Source organism: Merops nubicus, unplaced genomic scaffold (assembly GCF_000691845.1).
Source record: "Merops nubicus isolate BGI_N331 unplaced genomic scaffold, ASM69184v1 scaffold12323, whole genome shotgun sequence".
NCBI classification, from domain to species: domain Eukaryota; kingdom Metazoa; phylum Chordata; class Aves; order Coraciiformes; family Meropidae; genus Merops; species Merops nubicus.
In genome coordinates, this window is record NW_008601000.1 from 4,393 (window position 1) to 23,339 (window position 18,947).

Genomic DNA, 18,947 nt, shown 5'->3' on the forward strand with positions numbered 1-18,947 from the left:
GGGCAGCACTGGGCCACAGGCTGTGTGGGTCTGCTGGCAGCCAGCAGCCCTGCACGAGTGCCCAGGAGATGGGTGGCAAAAAAACCAAAAGATGGCAATAACCTCTGAGCAGTGATGGGATGGGGAGGAGGGAATGTTGTTCTTTTAGTAGTCTTCCCTGCCCTGCCTGCAGCTGTGGCACTGGGGGGGCAGCAAAATCTCTGCAAAAGGCCGGGTAGGTGGAGGACAGTGTCTCAAACTCGTCCCCCTGAGTCAGGGAGGATCAGACAGGGCAGGGGGAGAGAGGGCACCACTGTCAGGGATCCTCTTCCAAAGAGAGGAGAGGCAGCAGCACTGGCTGGTGCTGGAGGTGTGTTGTGTGCAGGAGAGCTCCTCTGAGAGCAGGGCCCTGTGCTCCAGGACAGCAGCTCTGTGGTCCCTCCTCTGCCCTGTGACTCTGCTCCTTAGGTGGCTAGAGTACTGTGGTCACTCTGGTCAGCTGTCGTGGGAGGAGAGGAGTGGAGGCACAGTGTTGTATGTGCAAGGTGTGTGCTCTTAATGGTGGGGATGAGAGGTGAAGGCAGCTTGGATCAGTCTCATCTTCAGTGTGTGAGACCTGGCTGTAGGAAGGTAAATAAGACTTGGTGCCCAGACTGAGCTGGTGGTGGCCAACCTGCATCTACACCTGAAAGGACTAAATGTGAAGCCTTTACAGCAGACCCTGGCTTCAAAACACTTACTGTTGAGGAACTGAGAAGAAGCTCTTCACAAAGGACATCTCTGCCCCACAGCATCCCATCAGCTCTAGGACATCCAGCATAGTCCCAGGGAAAGCCTGCAGTTGCCCTCACAAGTCAGATAACAACAGGATCAGAGTTGTCCATGAGCCAGGTGCAGGATGGCCCCTGGTGAGGAGTGGTGAGCCACTGGCAGAACTGTAGGAGGGGGGAAGGAGGCTGAAAGCTCAAATTTGGATCCTTCAGCAGACTTTCTCTTTTTTCAGCTGCAGCTGTCACACCGCCTGTGCTGCTGAGTCCTGGTGAGTTTATTCTCAGGTCACAGCCAAACGTGGACCAGCCCTGTCCCTCTTTGCCCAGTCCCTTGCACACCCAGAGTGCTGCCTGCCCTGGCTGCCCCCAGCTGCAGCACTGATGCACCAGAGCCTCTGTACCTCCATGTGCTTTGCTCCTGTCTGACCCTGGCACACACACAGCAGCACAAGTCTTCTCTAACCACTGATGAAAGCTCGTGCCTGGCAGTCAGTCCTCCAGGGTCCTTTCCAGTTTGTCACTGGGTAAATGACAAAACAGACTGGTTTACTGTGGTACAGGTATGTTGCTTTATCAGAGAGAACAAGAGCCAAGCTCCTTTCCACCCCTTGTCACGAACACTGAGAGGAACCCAGAGGTCTGGGGATGCTGTTTCTTAAAGCTGTTACTGCTCCTTGGGAAGAGGCAGCCACAGGCCCCTTCACTTGTTGCCTGGATGGACAGCAGCTAAATACATCTACCCCACCTCTTGAATGTTAAGTCAAGATGCCCTCACAGTGTGACTCTGAGCAGTGGTGGTAATGCTTCATGGTAAAGCTTGGGCAGATTTTTGGCATTGTTGGCTGGGTAGCTGGCACTGGGTTCATACTGGGTTTGTACTTTCTCTTATGGTTTCATATCCATAACAACAAAATCTTTTCCCACATTAGAAGTCACAATGGAGGGCTCTTGAAAGAACTTCCCAGCTATTTGTTTTGAGTAAGCTGAGGTCTAGGAAGGAATCATGGTAAATCACACTAACTTTTCTACCCTCTGTCTTCCAGTTCAGTCTGACAGTGAAACTACAACGGTTTCATCAGGTACGTTTGAGTTTGCTGCCTGTGCCCCCTCCCAGGCCCACTTTCACCCCTGTTACCTCTCCAGGCAGGTGCTGGCAGAGCACCCGACCAGCTGCTCTGGGTCAATATTCTGTCCTTGTCAGAAGGAGCTGCAAGAGAACTCATCATAGTCACCCAGGGGGTTGCCTGTCCAGAAACAAAGGAATGAGATTTGTGTCCTGAAGTCTGAGGCTGAAGCAGGGACACCTCCCAGCCTGGTCTAGTGGGAGGTGTCCCTGCTCATGGCAGAGGGGTTGGAACTGGGGGATCCTTGTGGTCCCTTCCAGCCCTGACAGATTCTGATCTGTTTTGGCAGAGGACTTTGGAGCCCTGGTGGCTTGGTGGTTGGACTTGATGATCTTGGAGGTCCCTTCCAACCTAAAGGATTCTATGATTCTATATCTGTTAGAACCATGTGTCTTAAACATCCAACTACAGTTTGCATGTTGTTCATTTGTGCCTGTCCCCTTTACAGCATGTGCCTTCTTTACTGGGGATTCCCAGTGGGCTTGTTTTGCATTTCACTCAACTTTCCCTTGATTTTGCTTTATGAGGCAAGGGGACAGCAGAAATGTCTGCCTGATTTTCCTCTTCTCTAAACCATCCCCACCCCTCACACGAGAGGCATGGGGCCTCCCCTTGAAGCCTGGAGGCCAGCAATGGTGCTGAAGCTGTAGGGGTGGCAGAATGAGCTCCCCTGCAGTGCCAGGTGGCATCCCTGAGAGTGTGTGTGTGTGTGTGTCCCCAGACTGCCGTGAGGAGAAGTTCCCCTGCACACGCCTGTACTCCGTGCACAAGCCAGTGAAGCAGTGCATCAGCTACCTCTGTGTCACCAGGTAAGAGACAAGCATCCCTCAGAAAAGCTCTAAAAACTCCAGAAGTGGCGTGTCCAGTTCAGCCGTTGGTGCCTTTGCATTCAGACTAGAGGTTCCCTCAGGGAAACGGGTGGTGACATGAGTCCTATCCTCAGAGTGGCCTTTTAGGGTGATTAATTAAAACAGCACACTAACTATCATCTCTGCAGCCCTAAGGAGCTGTCATGTGCCCTGTGTTGTAGCCTGGCTTTAAGGCATTGGGCCATTCCATGGAGTCCAAGAAAATTACCTTCCCATTGACAACAGCCTTATCCTAAGCCAAGTAATCCTGAAGATTTAGGATTTGCTTCCTCATCAGTGAATATATGTATTTATTGCCTGTATCCCTTTGTTTCTGTTTCTGTGGGGCCCTGTGGCTCTGCTGCTGTCCCTGGGGTGTGCCTGGTGGTGCCTCAGCGTGCGCCGCATGTACATCATTAACAAGGAGGTGTGCTCCCGCATCGTCTGCAAGGAGAACGAGGTCATGCAAGGTGGGTGCTAACAGGCTAGCCTAGAGGAGTAGCTGCAGCTATCTCACAGGACCCCCAGGCTCATCACCCAGCCCAAATCCAGAGGCAGTGGCTTCCTGGACCTGGTTTGGAGGAGCTCTAACACAATGGAGACAGTGTGCGTGCCATGGAAAGTATTGGCAGGCAGATTTTATACTGCCCGGGCATAGGAGAGCTCTGCCTTCATCAGTGCTGATCATGCTTTGCTAATCCCAGACACACCCTTACTGAAAGTTGTGTTCCTCTGAGGACAAAGAGTGAGTCAGTACTTCTGCTCAGGAGTAGAAGCAGTCTAGATTTCCCATGCAGTCTTTGGTGCAGCAAAATATGAGTGGTTTAAATACGTATTGTGCATGAATAAATCTAGGAGGAAATAAATAAAAGCCCAAGGACTTGTTCACTGGCCTCCTGTATATGAGGATTCAGCAGTCCCAACAGTTCCTGTAGATGCAGTGGAGGATGTACCTGTGGCTGTGCTGGTGGTGGAGGGTCTGAGGGGAGCTTTGGCTGCCTGTCACCCTGTGTGTGCTGTGTCCTCAGATGAGATCTGTCGCCAGCTGGCTGGGCTTCCTCCTCGACGGCTGCGGCGCTCGGGGCAGCCCCCTGCCCTGCCCTGCAGGCAGCTCCTGGAGCAGCAGCGCCGGGGGCCTGCTGCTCCCTGAGCCACCAACGGCAGCAGAGGAAGAGGAAGGGGGAGAAGAGAAAGCAGTATCCACTGCCTACAACCCAAGACAAGTCCTTCTCAGTTCTGAGCTCCCCACCGTCCCCTTGCTTCTCTGCCCTCCCCACGGCCTCTCCTTCAGGGGATGCAGTGAAGGAGGCTCCTCTCTGCTAGCCTGACGTGGGGGCTGTTGTCATCTTCTAAAGCTGTTGCTGAGGGTGTGGGATGCTCCTCTCCTTTCTCTCCCACTCTGGCAGTCCATGGACTGCTCTTTTCCCAGAGGTCTTTATAAATGTGCTGCCTCTTCTCTTGCTTTGCCCTGCACAGAGACAGACATGGGGACAGGTCACTGTCCTCTCCAGTGGTACCGTTGCCCTGAGCTGTACCTCGTGGAGGAGTGCAAAGCTCTCTGCCCTGGAGCCCTGGCCTAGGCTTCTTGCTTGACATCAGTTTGAGTTTGGATATAGTTTGTCAGGCTGAGCCTCTCGGGTCCTCCTAAGGCGTTGCTTGCTGTGGGATAGCACAGCCTCCTCCTGTGTCTGCTGGCCTCAGAGGAGTGACAGAACTCCCAGATGAGCTGTCCTCAACAAAAGGAGACCTCACTGTGTCTGTACAGCAGCAGAGTATTTATAACTACCTCTGGGAATTCTGTGTGTGAAGCCCATTGCCTCCTTCCAGCTCTGAGTTCAGTATAGCATATTCTTCTCCAGCAGAGTCTGTTGGAACAGAGTGCTGCCTCCTCGTCTCCATTCCCTCCTCTCCCCCATCCTGGCCCTCCCTCCCCATTGAAGCAATCTCTGGATGCCCATCCCAGACAAGTCCCAGGTATGGCTGCCTCTGCTCCTAAACCCAAGAGAGCCTGTGGTGGACGTGTGTCTTCACAGTACTGGGCACTTGCAGTGAATTAGCTGCCCTGGTGACTTGTCTTGGCCTGGCTACCTCCACACTGCAGCTGCTGAGCCTGCTGTCAATAGCTCCACTCGAGTTCCTACCTCCTGACCTGGGAGCTCCTGCACAGAGCAGAAAGGAGTCACAAACTGGAATGGGATGTGGGAGAGGAATCTTCATCTGGGCCCCCTGGGTTTTCCTGCAGGTTCTCTGGCTGTCTGACCTGTGCAGAGCTAGGTGTGGGTGGGGAGGGAAACACATCTGCAGGTATGAGCACTCAGAGACACAGGCCAGCCTGGGGAAGATCACTCCCTGGCAGCACTGGGTGCCTGTGCTCTGCTCGAGAGCTGTGTTCCCAGGGACAGGGAGAACATTCCCAGAGACAGGGAGAACATTCCCAGGGACAGGGGCAGTTTTCACTGTGCAACTGGGTGCAGCAAGTGGGGAAGAGCTGTCTGAAGCACATTAATCCCTCTGTGTGACTCCTAGTGGCATGGTTCTGTGGGGCACCAGGGCTGAGCAGCGTATCTCACTGCAGCAGCACATCAGCAGGACCTGTCTCTGGGATCTCTGAGTGTCCCAGCTAAGGGCCTGTTGCTAGAGCAGGCACTCACCCTGACACACAGAGTGCCTGCTGCTGAGCTGGACACCACCCAGCCCTGCAGGAGCCCGGCTCTGCTGCACAGAGCCAGGGTCACACAGCACAGGGACAGCTGCCTGCACAGAGGCAGACATAAAAAAAAAGGGAGCAAAATAATGAAGGTGAGAGGCTCTCCCCGAGGCTCAGGTTTCTGCTGTGTGCAGCAAGGAGCTGGCTACAGCCTGTGTGTGGGGGAGGACACCCTGTGCAGACACAGGTTTGTTCCGAGCAGGTTGGTTTGGTCAAAATTTGCCATAGATGGGCTAAATCTATATTAATCCAGTATACAGCAGAAGGAATCCCAAGTTATTGGAATCCCAAGTTATGGAATTGTGGAATTTCATCCTATGTGTAGGTGCATTGTAACCTACACAGAAGATGATGCTCCTCTGGAGCACTCCAGGCACACGAGACGAGGGATGGAGGAGGAACTTCTCTATACTGAGAGCGTGGGAAGGGGGGCACTGAGAGCTTCACCTCAGACATTCAAACCACTGGCAGCCACTGACTCCTCTGCTGGGGTGCCTGTGGAATTTGCTTGTGTGGAAGAAGGTGGGAAGGAGATGAGATATTAGAGGGAGTTCTTTGAGATGGGACTAGGTCAAATCTCCACTCTGTATTTAGAATCGAATGTAAGCTGGTAGAGATATATAACTGTATAACATAGCTACTGTACAACATATAGAAATTTTAACATTGATGCAGTTTGGGGAGTGGCTGGAAGCCTTTCTGTTGCTTGCTTTCAGCTCCTCCCCAGGAGAACACTGTTTTAATGCTAGAGTCCATATAATGCACACAAAAATATTAAAAGAAAATTTATTTCCTGTTACTCTTGGCAACTCTCCTGTGTTTGGGTTTATTTGTCTCTTACTGTATTTCCTCCAGATTTGTGGGCAGACTTGACTCCAGCCCAAATCTGTCATTTGGACCTCTTTACTCCCTGCTAGCCCAGTCCTCTGCTGCCACCCTCCCTTCACTCATGAATCACAGGTATTCCTAGGAGAGCATTGTATTTTTCTAGAAATAGAGAAAATTATCCTTTTTTTTTAAAATTTTATCCATGGATAGCTGTGCTAGATCTTCCTGCCAGGCGATAGCTGCTGAGCAGAGGGATGACCTCCCCCAGCCCGTGAGGTCTGTGCTGAGCACACATCTTCTCACCCTGCGTGTGCCATGACTCACTCGTGAGGAATCACCCAGGGAGATGGTAAGTTGGCTGGAGGGAGCGAAGAGCTGTGATAAATCATCTCATAAGAAATGAAGAATTTGTTCACTAGGGGCATTTAACTCCGTGATGGGAATGACTGAAAGGCTACATTAAAAATTACACGTCTAGGTCAAAGGGATTAGGGAAATTTCAGTGAATTTCTGAGTTTTGCACAGATTCGTCAGGCACTGACTGTACATCATGCTGTGGTTGGAAAGATGGAGCCCTCAGAGCATGGAGAACTCTGTGTTCATCTGCAAGCAGTCAAGTCTCTGGTTAGATGATATTTCTAGAACAAAAGTGGCTGTGCCCCAAGCTGCCCGTTCAGCTGCCTCTGCCAGTGCCCTGTAGTGCCCCAGGGCTGCAGCACACAGCACAGAGGGTGCCCAGCGGTGCCACCCGGAGCCACTGCTGCTTTGGGGGTAACCCGTGGTGTTCCCAGCTCAGGACGAGCACAGCCCCAGGCTGCAGGCTGGTCCCCCCTGCACAGGCCTTGCCCTGGCTCCTGAGCTGTTCTCTGGGCAGTGCCTCTGTCAGCAGGCAGTGCTGTGTGAGCAGAGTGCTCCACGAGCCTTCAGCTGCCTGCAGCTCAGGTTGTTCTCCCTGCCCTGGCAGTGCTGGGGTGCCAGCCAGGCTGCCCCCCCTCCCTGGCAGTTATCCCATGCACAGACTTCCCTGTCCTGCCACGCCACCCCGAACTGTCCTGGTGCTGCACTGCTGCTCTCCAGACATTGCCTCATCTCCTAAGCGAGGGAAAGCATTTTAAAGGCTCCCAGGGGACCTTATTGTGGCCTTCCAGTATCCTAGGGGGGCTACAGGAAAGCTGGGGAGGGACTTTTTAGGCTCTGGGGCAGTGCCAGGACTGGGGGGAATGGGGCAAAGCTGGCAGTGGGCAGATTCAGGCTGGATGTGAGGAAGAAGTTCTTCCCCAGGAGAGTGGTGAGACCCTGGGATGGGTTGCCCAGGGAGGGGGTTGAGGCCCCATCCCTGGGGGTCTTTAAGGCCAGGCTGGATGAGGCTCTGGGCAGCCTGATCTAGTGGGAGGTGTCCCTGCTCAAGGCAGAGGGGTTGGAACTGGGGGATCCTTGTGGTCCCTTCCAGCCCTGACAGATTCTGATCTGTTTTGGGAGAGGACTTAGCAGTGTTGGCTTGAGGGTTGGACTTGATGATCTTGGAGGTCTCTTCCAAGCTAAAGGATTCTAGGATTCTATAAATACACCCCCAGCTAAGCCTGTTTCTCGTGAAGCTGGACCAGCCACAGAGAAAGCTGCCAGAGTCCCATTCTAGAAGTGTGATCTGGAGTTTGTGGCTGGTTTTCCTAAACTCCTCTGACCTGGAGCAGGAGTTAGATGTCCTTCAGGAGCTTCCCACAGGGTGGCTGTTCTTGCTCTGCTGCTGTCAGAGCTCTGAGCACCGAGCAGAGTGGCCAGCACAGTAAATCTGAATTCCATTTCTGCATCTCCTTTTCACTTTGCTCTTTGATCTTCAGCATATTCCTTCATTTCTCCTTGTTCCCTGCCATCCTTTTGCCCTTGTAGTTTAGCAAGCTGGAACAAACTCCCACAAAATAGCTGGATTTTAGTCCACTAAAAAAAAAAAAAGTGTGAAATGTCATGAATTAATGTGGTTGTCTACTTTTGTGGTTAATGTGAATTATTTTTTAAAATAAAAATGTCCTCAATAATATAAATTGTATCAATTCAAATGCAAGCTGTGTGTACTTTTTGCTGCTGTACTGATGTATACCTGGATTGGTGAAAGTTATCAGCAGAGTAAAGCCTGATTTAATGAATAAATTCTCTCTCAGAATGCCATTTTAGGCATTTTACTAAGATTGCAAATTCCTTACAATTACAGCTTGTCGCAACTTAGACATTAGCAAAAAGATGTAATAAATAAACATATATAAATCTGTCTGCCAAAATAAGTCATGTGAGAACTCCCCTGTTTAAATATAAGTGTAGCTGAAGCCATCTATGTTCCCAGTTAAGACCACAGCTGAAATGACACTGAAAGTTAGCAACCAGAGGTAACTCCAGAGCTGCTCAGAGCCTTGTTCAGCTGAGTTTTGGAAAAGCTGGCAAGGATGAAGAATCCACTGCCTGTTCCAGTGCTGCACCACACTTAAGATGGAGAATATTTTCCTGATAGCAGAGGAGAAATTTCTTTGTTGCAGCTTTTCTCTGCTGCCTTCCCTTTTGTTGTGCACCTCCAAGCAGACCCCATCTCCATCTCCCCTACAACACTGCTGCAGGACAAGGGGAGAAAACAGCAAGAAGAAACAATTATTTCAAACAAAACTTTGGGGTTATTGGAAAAAAAAAAAAAAATTATGATCTTCCTTTAGGGAAACTTAAAAAACGCAGATGGGAGTCAATGGTTCAGTTACAGCTTTGAGCTGTGTGTGCCTGAAGCAGGACACTGGTCACACAGCATCCCCCCGCTGCGCTGCCCTCGCAGCCTGAGCCACTCCCGTTGCTCTGCCCTGGGCTGCAGCTTTGCCTTGTTTGGTCTGTCAGCTTTCATACGTTACCTAAGCTCTCCACAGCTTTCTGGCCATGGTGGCTGCCCGTTTCTGGCTTTCCTTGGGATTCCCTTCACAGACACAGCTCATCTGGGCCTCTTGGCAGTGCCAGTCATGGGCCAGGCTGTCCTTGGCTGTTACTGCCTTCCTGGCGCCTGTCTCTTGTCTGGTTGTTGAGTCTGAAGGACCTAGAAGGACCAAGTCCTCCTGCCCAGGCTCCTGAGCCCCAGCTGTGCTCCTCCTGCACCACGCAGCCTGCTGGGGTGGATGTTTGTCTCCCTGACGTGAGAGCTGTTCTGGTTTTGCCATCGGTTTTCCCAGCTGGGATGGGACCAAGCTAACCACTGAAAATAAATGTGCCTGTACTGCCCTGCCCTACCTGCACAGAAACGAGAGATGAGCTGAGTGTCCCCTCGCTGGGTACAGACTGGGGAATGGGAAAGGAACTGCTGGGGTGTGTGAATGCACGAGCTGTGTGTTCCAGTGAGACAGAGTTGTGAGAGGAAAGCAGAAGGGAAGCAGAAGCAATGCTACGAGCATTGCCTAAAACCAATGGGGACCAGAGAATTAATATTTCTGATACTGATGATTCATAATCAGTAGTTTCTCAGGGTCTTTGTTTCCTCTTATTTTTCTTCTCTGCTTTCTAGGAGCTTCTACAAGCCTTTTCTTCCAAGCAGAACTCATGCTTTTGGCTGGAATGTGAAAAGATGTAATTAAACTCTATGAAATTAGGTGAGTTCTCAGCTGCCCTGCCTGGGCAGCTAGCTCAAGTGTGTCACAACTCTGTGACAGCCTCCCTCTTCTAGCAGAAACGTGGGAGCTTCCCATGTGGTTGTGGCTAAAGAAATAACTGGTGCTAGCAGCCAGCACAGCCAGGCACGACTGTGTGTTAGCAGGGAAGAGAGCAGAGAGGTCACGGCAAGGGAGGGGACCCTCATCATGCAGTGAGGAGCACTTTCCATCCCTCCCTCTCTTCACTGGCCTCAGGATGGCTCTCCCATTCCACCTCCACTGCCAAGAGCACTGGGCCTCCTGGAAGAGAGTCAGGGAAGACCCCAATTCTCCTGTCTGACACTGGCCTTAGGGAGCAGAGGTTAGTGGTGGCATCCTACAAACCTTTGGGATGTGCTCGGTGATGACTGCACAGGAGCAGCAGGGCGGTGAGAAAGACAAAAGGTAGGAAGGCTGTCTGGAACTCTCTGAAATGCTTGCTTTGCTGCTAAGAAAACTGCCAGATTCACGAGTGCTGCTCATGAGGACCTCCAGCCAAGGGGAGCTCACACAACTGCAGGGAACTCAACACCCGACTGCAATCCAAGGGACACACAACGTGCTGCTCTCTGGGGAGCTCCTGAGTACCTCTGTCCCAGGTTCTCCAGCAAAGGACTTCTCCAAGGACAACAAGGGAATTAAAAGCAGGGTGTACCCCCAGGTGCAAGCTCTTTTTGCACCGAGTAGCACGAGCTGCAGCAACTGCACAAACAAGTGCTAGTAACAGGCGAGTCTGGTTTGTGAAACCATAACCACAGCTAGAAGGTGAGTGAGTCTCATTGTGAAAAACTGTGGTGCAGAACCGAGTTTCTCCCCGTGACTGGCAGATGACTGCAGAGATAGGGAGCCACTGACTTCCATTAGGGAAGGGGAGATGTGATGTGGAGCAGGGTCTGCTGCACCCACAGCAGGGTGCCGAGCTGCAGGAGAATGGAGTGACACGGGCAGGCAGGCAGCAGCTCCCTGTGCAAGGTGAGGTGTTCTCCAGGCCTGTTCTCCAGGGTGGGGTGGGCAGGGTGAGCTGGAGCTGCGTGCTCTGCTGCAGGAGCAGCTCTGGTGGGTGCCTACCCACCCCGAGCTCTCAGCCTGTGGAAGGTGCATTCAGCTTTGATCACAGACTCTCTGTTTTTCGTAGTGTAACTGAGATAAGCTGTCAGGGCCTCAAGCTAGAGAAGTCACTTGAGGACATTTAAGTCCTTGACTTAAGTACTTGGACTTTGGTTACGTTTTGCACCTGTATTCATGATGTGGAAGCTGCTCACTAGATTTCAAACTCCTCAGCCCAGCTCCTCCTAGAACCAGAGTCATAGAATCCTTTAGGTTGGAAGAGACCGCCAAGATCATCAAGTCCAACCCTCAAGCCAACACTACGAAGTCCTCTGCTAAAACAGATCAGAATCTGTCAGGGCTGGAAGGGCCACCAAGGATCCCCCAGTTCCAACCCCTCTGCCATGAGCAGGGACACCTCCCACTAGATCAGGCTGCCCAGAGCCTCCTCCAGCCTGGCCTTAAAGACCCCCAGGGATGGATCTCAGGAGGCATCAGTCACTGGTAGCAAAGAATGGAACTGCTGCTTGCCTAGAGACGTGGTGGGGGGAATTGATGCTGGTGGGGAGAGAAAAAACCTGTAGGGTTGCAGAGGCAGGAGTAAGGGTCCTTAGTTCCTCAAAGGAGCCTTGGGCTGGGCTAGCAGAGAGCTGCAGGGCAGGGATGAGAGGCACTCACAGGACTGTGGCTGAAAAACGTGTACTCAATTCAATAGTTTCACCTTAATTTGCCTTATCCTCCAACACCAAAACAAGCTCAGCAGTGGGACAAAAATAAGCCATGAGTCAAGTGTCCAGATAAAGGTTTTTCAGTGCAAGCCTGGAAAGCCAGATTACTGGTAAAATGTGTAAGAACAAGTAATCTTAGCACACACCCAGCACCCGAACGGCCTCGGCTCTGCAGCGGAGGCATCACCCCCCATCCTGCAGGACACAGCAGTGCTCAGCACGGGGCTCAGGGGTTTGTAACCCCCTCCCCGTGGCACTGCCACCTCTCACTCCTTCCCATTCCCCTCCCATGATTTGGGATCCCTGCTCTCATCTAACTCATTGTTAAGGTGAGGCAAGGATGGCAGCCTCAGTGACACCACCTCACAGGGCTTTGGATTTGCTTTTCCAACCCCTCTGTGACACCCCCCCCTCCTGATGGTGTCCACCCTGGGCAGACCTTAGACACACCACAAAAGATCAGTGCTCTGTCATGCAACTGCCGAACCCCAGCCCCCAGGCAGGGCACTCCCAGCTCAAGGGACAAGGTCCTTGCTCCATGTCCTGCAAGACAAAACACCTCTCCATCTAGTGCAGAGTTTCTCACACCCGAGGCTGGAGCAGTGGGAGTGCTCTGTGTGGCAGAGGCCCCTGAGTGGGTCTGTGATTCCAAGTAGGGTGTGCTTGGTCTGTCATCCCAAATAGGGTGTGCTTGGTCTGCCATCCCAAATAGGGTGGTGAATCTTCATGGAGTGAACACAGAATGTCATGTAACACATCTATAATAAATGAACACTTTCATTTATTCTCATGCTTAATAGATGCTTATATTAAATAAGCTTATTATACTACTTGTGCTTATAATAAGTAAGCACATCAGCTTATTTCCTCGCCTGGGTGTAGCTGCAAGAAGCTGCCGCTGCCCTGCCTGAGGTCTGTGCAAGCCCCAGCCCGTGAGGCTGAGCAGAGAAAGTTTTGGTGCCTGAGGTTTGGCAGGGGAAGCAGGTGTCTGCCCGTGCCCCTGGCAGCAGCAGCCAACCCGCGGGGCCGGCGCCTGCTTCAAACTGCAGCCTGAGCACAGCCCGGGTGCAGAACCATCTGTATTTATGTCGTGCACAGCAGCACGCAGCTTCCTGTTGACTGAACGAGCACCTCTCCTCTGCTCCAGGGCTAGGCGATTACCTTTAATTATTCACCACATTTTTTCTCTCTGATTTCTTAGCTGTTTGCTTTCTGAACCTTTAGTAATAGTGATATTTCTCTTTCCCCCCGAAACTGCTCTTCAGCCTGCTGTTACTTTTTGTTCTCACTTCAAGGCAGGGGTTAGAACCCCGAGCACAAGGAACCTGAAGGGATGCTAGGACACCCTTCTGTGCTCCTGATAAGCTGGAGCAGTGTTTCTTGCTAGATAACGTTCCAAAACACAAGCACAGGGACCCTTCCTTGCCTTCTCCACTAGCCTTTAACTTTCACTGGCCCAGGCGTGGATTAGAACCAGAGATGGAGTCATCTTCAGTAAAACTGTTTTCTCTCCCACCTCCAGTCCCTTCTCCAGATAAGTTTGCATGGAGCAGAAAGGAAGGAGAACCAGAGTGGTCAGCATCTCTCCTCACCTGTATTCACTCCCAGCAGGAAGGGTCCCACCATAGGTCAAAGATTTGGTAATTTACAGCCAGGGAGGAGGCTGGACTGGCAGCTAGCTCAGTCACCAGCAACCCTCCCATGGAGTTCCAAACTGTTCTCTTTCTTACCCAGAGCAGAGGTGACATCTGCTGAGCCAGATCTTGCCTTGGCAAGGGGCTGCAGTTTCTGCTTTGGGCAGAGCTGCACAGGAGCTGAAGAGCCCTCTCAAGGTGCTGCCCCTGACCTGCTGTGAGACACTAAAATCACATTGCACATCAAGACGTTGCTGCTCTGGGGAGGAGAGCTGGAGGCAGAGGATCACTGCTGCTGACTTTGTGCATTCACAGCTCCAGCGTGAGAGGAGTTACCAGCCTAAATGGAGGGCATTAGGAAGCCTTTTACATCAGTGCTGAGGCTTGAGAGCCCTGTTGAAGAGTGGCATAAGTAAAGTTCATCTGTTCATTAATTCGCTCTCTCTTTTTTCTCTCTGTGGAGAGCAAAGAGGCTCTCAGAATTTAAGGAGAAGAGCTGATGTTTTAAACACGGATGAATGAATTCAGTCCCAGGCAGGATCAGAGAAAGGGTCTAGTTAAACGTTGTGTGAGCCTTGCCATGTTAAACCTTTGAGAAAAGCATCACACACAAATTTAATTTATGAGGAAACCCAGGCTAGCCGTGAAGATATTTCTTGACTCCTTTCAGAGGAGAAAATGTTATGTAAAATTTTCTGCAAGCTTTTAGCTATGGAAGTTAGGAGTCAGAACAAGAATCAAGCTGAAGCTACCTTGATTTATCTGATGAAATTCAAACGGTTGTGATCTCTAAGCAGCAGATTTCCTGGGGTGTGCTGCTATTTTTTTCATGCCTTGTGTAGCAAACAACCTCCTTGCACTATTAAAAGAAAATACTAATATGAAAGGATGACAAAACAAGTCTTGGTCTGACTTAGGAGGTTTGTCACAAGGTGCTGCTAGGCTGAAATGAAGCAGCTGTTTCATGAGCAGGGGTGTCCCCTTTGACTCTGCTAGGCAGGACAAGGATTTGTGAGGACTGCAGGCTCTTCTGGCTGTCTTCAAACACTAGGAGCCAACCTCAAAGAGGATAATGCCACAACTCTTGAGACCAATGCAGCTGCCAAGATGTGGATTTGTTGAACGTGTGCCCTACCCAGACATTTCCTCAAGGAGCAGGACAGCCCAGCCCTGGACCTCCCAGGAGCTCTTCTCCTGCTCCTGAAGCGTGCCCAGCCGACCACTCTAAAGACGAGTGCTCACAGAGCGCTGGGCTGGAGACCCATCTGCTCCACTCTGGGGCTCACCTCTCCCTCTCATGTTTTTGCATATGCTGTTTTCACACAGCCCTTGCATGCTGAAAGCCAGTAAAATTAATGAGAAAAGTAAATCAAGCAGAGAAAAACTGAAGAACTCCCCTAGCATGAGGTAAACAGAAGCCTGGTTCCTCAGCCGTGGCCTGGGCTGCGCCCCAGCGGAGGAGGAGCTGGGGCAGAACATCCCCCAGCCCCCTCCCCGGGACCTGCTGGCCTTCCACCCGGAGGGACGGGTGCTGGGGTGCACGGGCAGAGGGGTGGGTGCTGGGGTGCATGGTGCATGGGCAGAGGGGTGGGTGCTGGGGCCGTGGTGGAGCCGAGCCCGGGCACCAGCAAGTGGTGGTAGTGGAGCCTTCTGGAAAGGCTGAAATAAACTTTAAACAGATCATTTAACATGGTGGTTTACAACTAGTAAAGGGGGGTCGGGAGGAAGCCTGCCAGCCCTCTGGTGCTCCCGGAGCCCCTCCTGGCCACGGTGGGGCAGGGCCGGGTCACCGTGGCCACCGCGCAGCTGCGTGGGCCCGCAGGGACACTGTGGTTTTGGCCACATTCAGGTTAGCGGCACACGAGCTCCCAGGCACCCTTCTAACCAGCAGACAATGCTTCCTGCCTCGCTGGCTAGTGCTGATAACTCAGAGCCACCTAAACAGGCGGGGGGGGGCCGACGGGGAGCGCAGCGGGGGGGTGACCGACGGGTGCCGAGCGTCTTGCAGAACTTGTGACCCTTCACACCTCAAGCCTTTGCTCTTCAGCTCGTGCAGCTCCAGAGACCGAGTTAGAAACTCCTCCCTCAGCCACACCCCGGTGCAGCTCCTTGGGGGTAGATAGGGTGGATGGGGAGGGGACACACGGGGCACTTCACTCCTCTGTGCATCACGTCTGCACAGGCAGAACCTGCAAGATACCCTCCCTGCAACCTCACCGTCTGAGAGAGACCCTGGCAGTCATGGACAGGTAAAACGAGTGCCTCCAATGTCTTCTTCATGTAAGAAATTAAAATCTTTCTCTTAGAATTAGCCTGTTCTTATCTGGTGCTCACCATCCCTTTCCTCATCTGACTCAGTGATCTGTCTCCCTGCCCGCTCCTGCTCCTGGCAGCTTTCTCTGCTGTTCTCTCTTTGACTGTCTGCCCCGCTGTACTCTTTTCCCTTTGTCACTTCTCTCTCTCGTGACTGTTCTCTGTTCTTTTTCACCCTTTTTCTTCTCCAAAAACAAACAAAAAAAAGATAACAGAAAGATGAACATTCAGATGCTCTCTGCTGCTCAAGCACCTCAATCCCTTCCAACTCTTCTCTCTCCTTATCCACCTCTTCTTTCCCTTGCACCAGATTTCTCTCTTACTATGTTCCTGCTGCTCACACCCTGGTGCTCATGAACTCAGACTGTTCCAGCACTGGATTCCTCTACTCTACACTGCAATTACTCTGTGAGGTAATTACCACTAATCGCTCTCTACATCTGTGTATCATTCACACACTCATGGGGCTTCACTCTGATTTGGGGATTTGCTTCATGAATCTTTAACTGAGGAGAAAGTCTCTGTTGAGCCTGGTTCCTCAGTGCCCAGGTACCATCCCAGCCCCTGTCCTTGCTCTTTCCCCTGGAGCTGTAGAAGCTGCACATGCAGCCAGCAGTTTGTACCTAAGTGCACATCTGCTCAGCTGATCCCACAACATCTGTTCAGCCATTATCCTTCTTCTTGGGTAAGAACACCCTGAAATCCTCCCCAGCCAAAATATAAACCGAGCCTGGGATGAGGAGCTCCAGAGAGAGGGGAAACCAGGAACTGATGTTAACGAACATTTCCAGTTCAACAAATGGTTTCTGTGGTTCAAAATTCTCTTCACTTTGTTCCGACACTGGAAAGTAACCCAAGTGACAGTAATTCTGTTTTTGTGGGTTTTGGGTCATTCCTTGTTCTTCACCTTTATTTGCATCCACTTGCAGCTCCACAGGTGTAAAGCCATTGACTAGAGCAGTATGGGGGAAAGTGAGAGAAGAGACAGTTAGAAGAAGAATCAGAAATATTCTGAAAGCAAGTGTTTCTGCCCAAACCTTCACAAACAAAAAGGACAAAAAAAAAAAAAAGATGAAAGGGAAAGCCTCTTATCTGTAAAGTTTTTGATGTGTTGAAAAGATTTTTCCATGTGGGCTTTTATCAATGGAGTTGCCATTATTTTTCCACCTGTCTTGTGTGGTTCTTCAACAAGAGGTGGAGTTTTTCCCAGTTCTGCTGCTCTGTTTCCTGGTGTTGTGGCACAGCCCAGGGAAGAGCTTTGGAAGCCTCTGGCTTATCCCACTGGCTCCTTTCCCAGGAGTTCCTCTGGGCTGTCCCCTCTGGAGAGCCTGAGGATCTGTCACACACAGAGAGGGTGGCTCTTCTCCAGCACCTCTGTTACGGGGCAGAGTCTTCCCCACATCCCTGCAGCAACAGAGGATGCAGCAACATCTGAGGGGAGAAGCCCAAGGAAAAACCACTGGCTGACAGATCTGTGAGGGGAGCAGCACCCGTGTGTGTTAGAGCACATACACACGTGTTCAAGTGTTTGCCCAGAGGCAGAGAAACGGTGAATCTGAGGGGGTAGGAAGTGGGGCGGCTCCAAGTGTGAGAAATAAATCAGAGCTGGTGGTTAAGGCCATGCAGTGGGTGTGGGAAACAGGCACCCAGCAGGAGCTGCCAGGGAAGGGAGAGCAGGAGTGCAGCAGGGCTCAGCACAGACCTCAGGAACTGCCCGGGGCTATCGTTGGGGTGGATAAAAGGCTTGGCAGGGACGTTTTGCCCTCTGAGGGTGTGCAGGAGCCTTGTCTGGTATTTGGGCTTTCTCCATAGAGCAGATGTGCCACAACTGCAGCATGATCTGCTTTCCCTGGAGCATGGGGGTGTGCAGAGCAGCAGAGCTGGGGGGTGTGTGTGCATGCTCCTCCTGTGCCCACAGGACACCTGCTTCTGCACGGCAGCCGAGGGTGACCTGGCAGGGGAGAGGAGCTGTGCAGGGGGTTTGCCTGTGGGTGGGACGATGAGGGAGCCTGAGAGGAGGGAGAAGTGTCTCTCTGGGGACAGGGTCCCCCCGGGTGCAGCAGGGAGTGCTGCAGGAGAGCCAGGGGTGCACTGCCCGAGGCTGTGAGTGCCTCAGGGGACCCCAGGTCAGGGTCCCAGCCACAGGAGCTCCTGCAGGAGCCAAGGGGATGCTGGTGTCAGCTGGAGATCAACTGCTCTGCAGTGCTCAGGCATTCTGGTGGCACTGGCAAACAGGTGAGGGGTGTTTGTGTGAGGAGCATTTGTGTGAGGAGCTGTGTCTGGAGAGGACTCTCAGATTTAAAGCCAATTTAAATCCCTAACAAAACAAAATTCCCCTTTCCTACACTTCACTGGAGAGACCCCAGAAACAACTCAACATCACTTAAACTGCCCCCCTCAGAAGGAAAAGATGACAGAGGAGGTGATTATTTTTAACCTGTTCACTTCTGTTTGCACTGCTGTGGGGGAGTGAGCATCTCACCCCAGTGATCACAGCTGTCCTCAGCTGCCTACTCTGCTTTGGCAAGGAGGTTGTTAGATGTCTCATGACTACCTGACCCTCCCCATGCTCCTGCTGCCTGTCCCCAGCGGGGTCCCTGGGCCTGGGAGATGCTGAATGCCTGCCCAGCGTGGCAGTGGTGCCCGTGTCTGGAGAGGCGTTGGCGTTCCTGCCCCGTTCTGTCAGTTGTGTGGTTCCAGCCCTGCCTTCTCTCAACCATGCTCTTCTTTTGGGCAATGCTAGGAAGAAACTCTGTCCGGTCTTCTCTAAAGAGGTTTTAATTTGGTCCAGCCCTTGCCCCAGTGGCTTTTCAGGGTTTCATGCAGCAAAAATATTTCTTGATGATTGAACTCCAGACCACCTCATCTTCCCAGGTCTTCTCAGACACCATCTTTCTCCCTCATTGGTGTCCATCTTTGGGATATTTGCAGATATTTTCATACCTAACCCAGCCATAGTTGCCGTTTGACTAATCTCTACCAATTCACTTACTGTTTCCACTCAGAAGGTCACCTGCTTCTCCCCTCAGTCACGTCGGCATCCTCTCCCTAACACACCGCATGCAAATCAGATGTTCTTCTAGTACTGAGAGCCCTGGACACAGGGAAGATATTTTTGGTGCTGAGCCCTCACAAAGACGTGGCCAACTGCTGGCTCCAGAGCGGGCAGAATGTAACTCCTCTCCTGCCTTCTCCCGCAGCCTCCTGATGAAGAGGAAACTCTTCCTCTACAACTTCAAGAACCTGCGCTGGGCCAAGGGCCGGCGGGAGACCTACCTGTGCTACGTGGTGAAGCGCCGGGACAGCGCCACCTCCTGCTCCC

The 18,947-nt window shown here is 52.0% G+C and overlaps 1 protein-coding gene across 1 annotated transcript in view; it reads left to right on the plus strand.

The window, feature by feature from the left end:
- The window catches only part of MFAP5 (microfibrillar associated protein 5), an 8,253-nt gene extending 4,382 nt beyond the window's left edge, over window positions 1–3,871 (plus strand). Inside the window, exons 4-8 of the mRNA XM_008937867.1 lie at window positions 983–1,018; window positions 1,793–1,828; window positions 2,595–2,682; window positions 3,118–3,191; window positions 3,750–3,871. Coding sequence (XP_008936115.1) covers window positions 983–1,018; window positions 1,793–1,828; window positions 2,595–2,682; window positions 3,118–3,191; window positions 3,750–3,871 — 356 coding nt within the window. The remainder of the gene's footprint in view (window positions 1–982; window positions 1,019–1,792; window positions 1,829–2,594; window positions 2,683–3,117; window positions 3,192–3,749) is intronic.
- The last annotated feature ends 15,076 nt before the right edge of the window (window positions 3,872–18,947 follow it).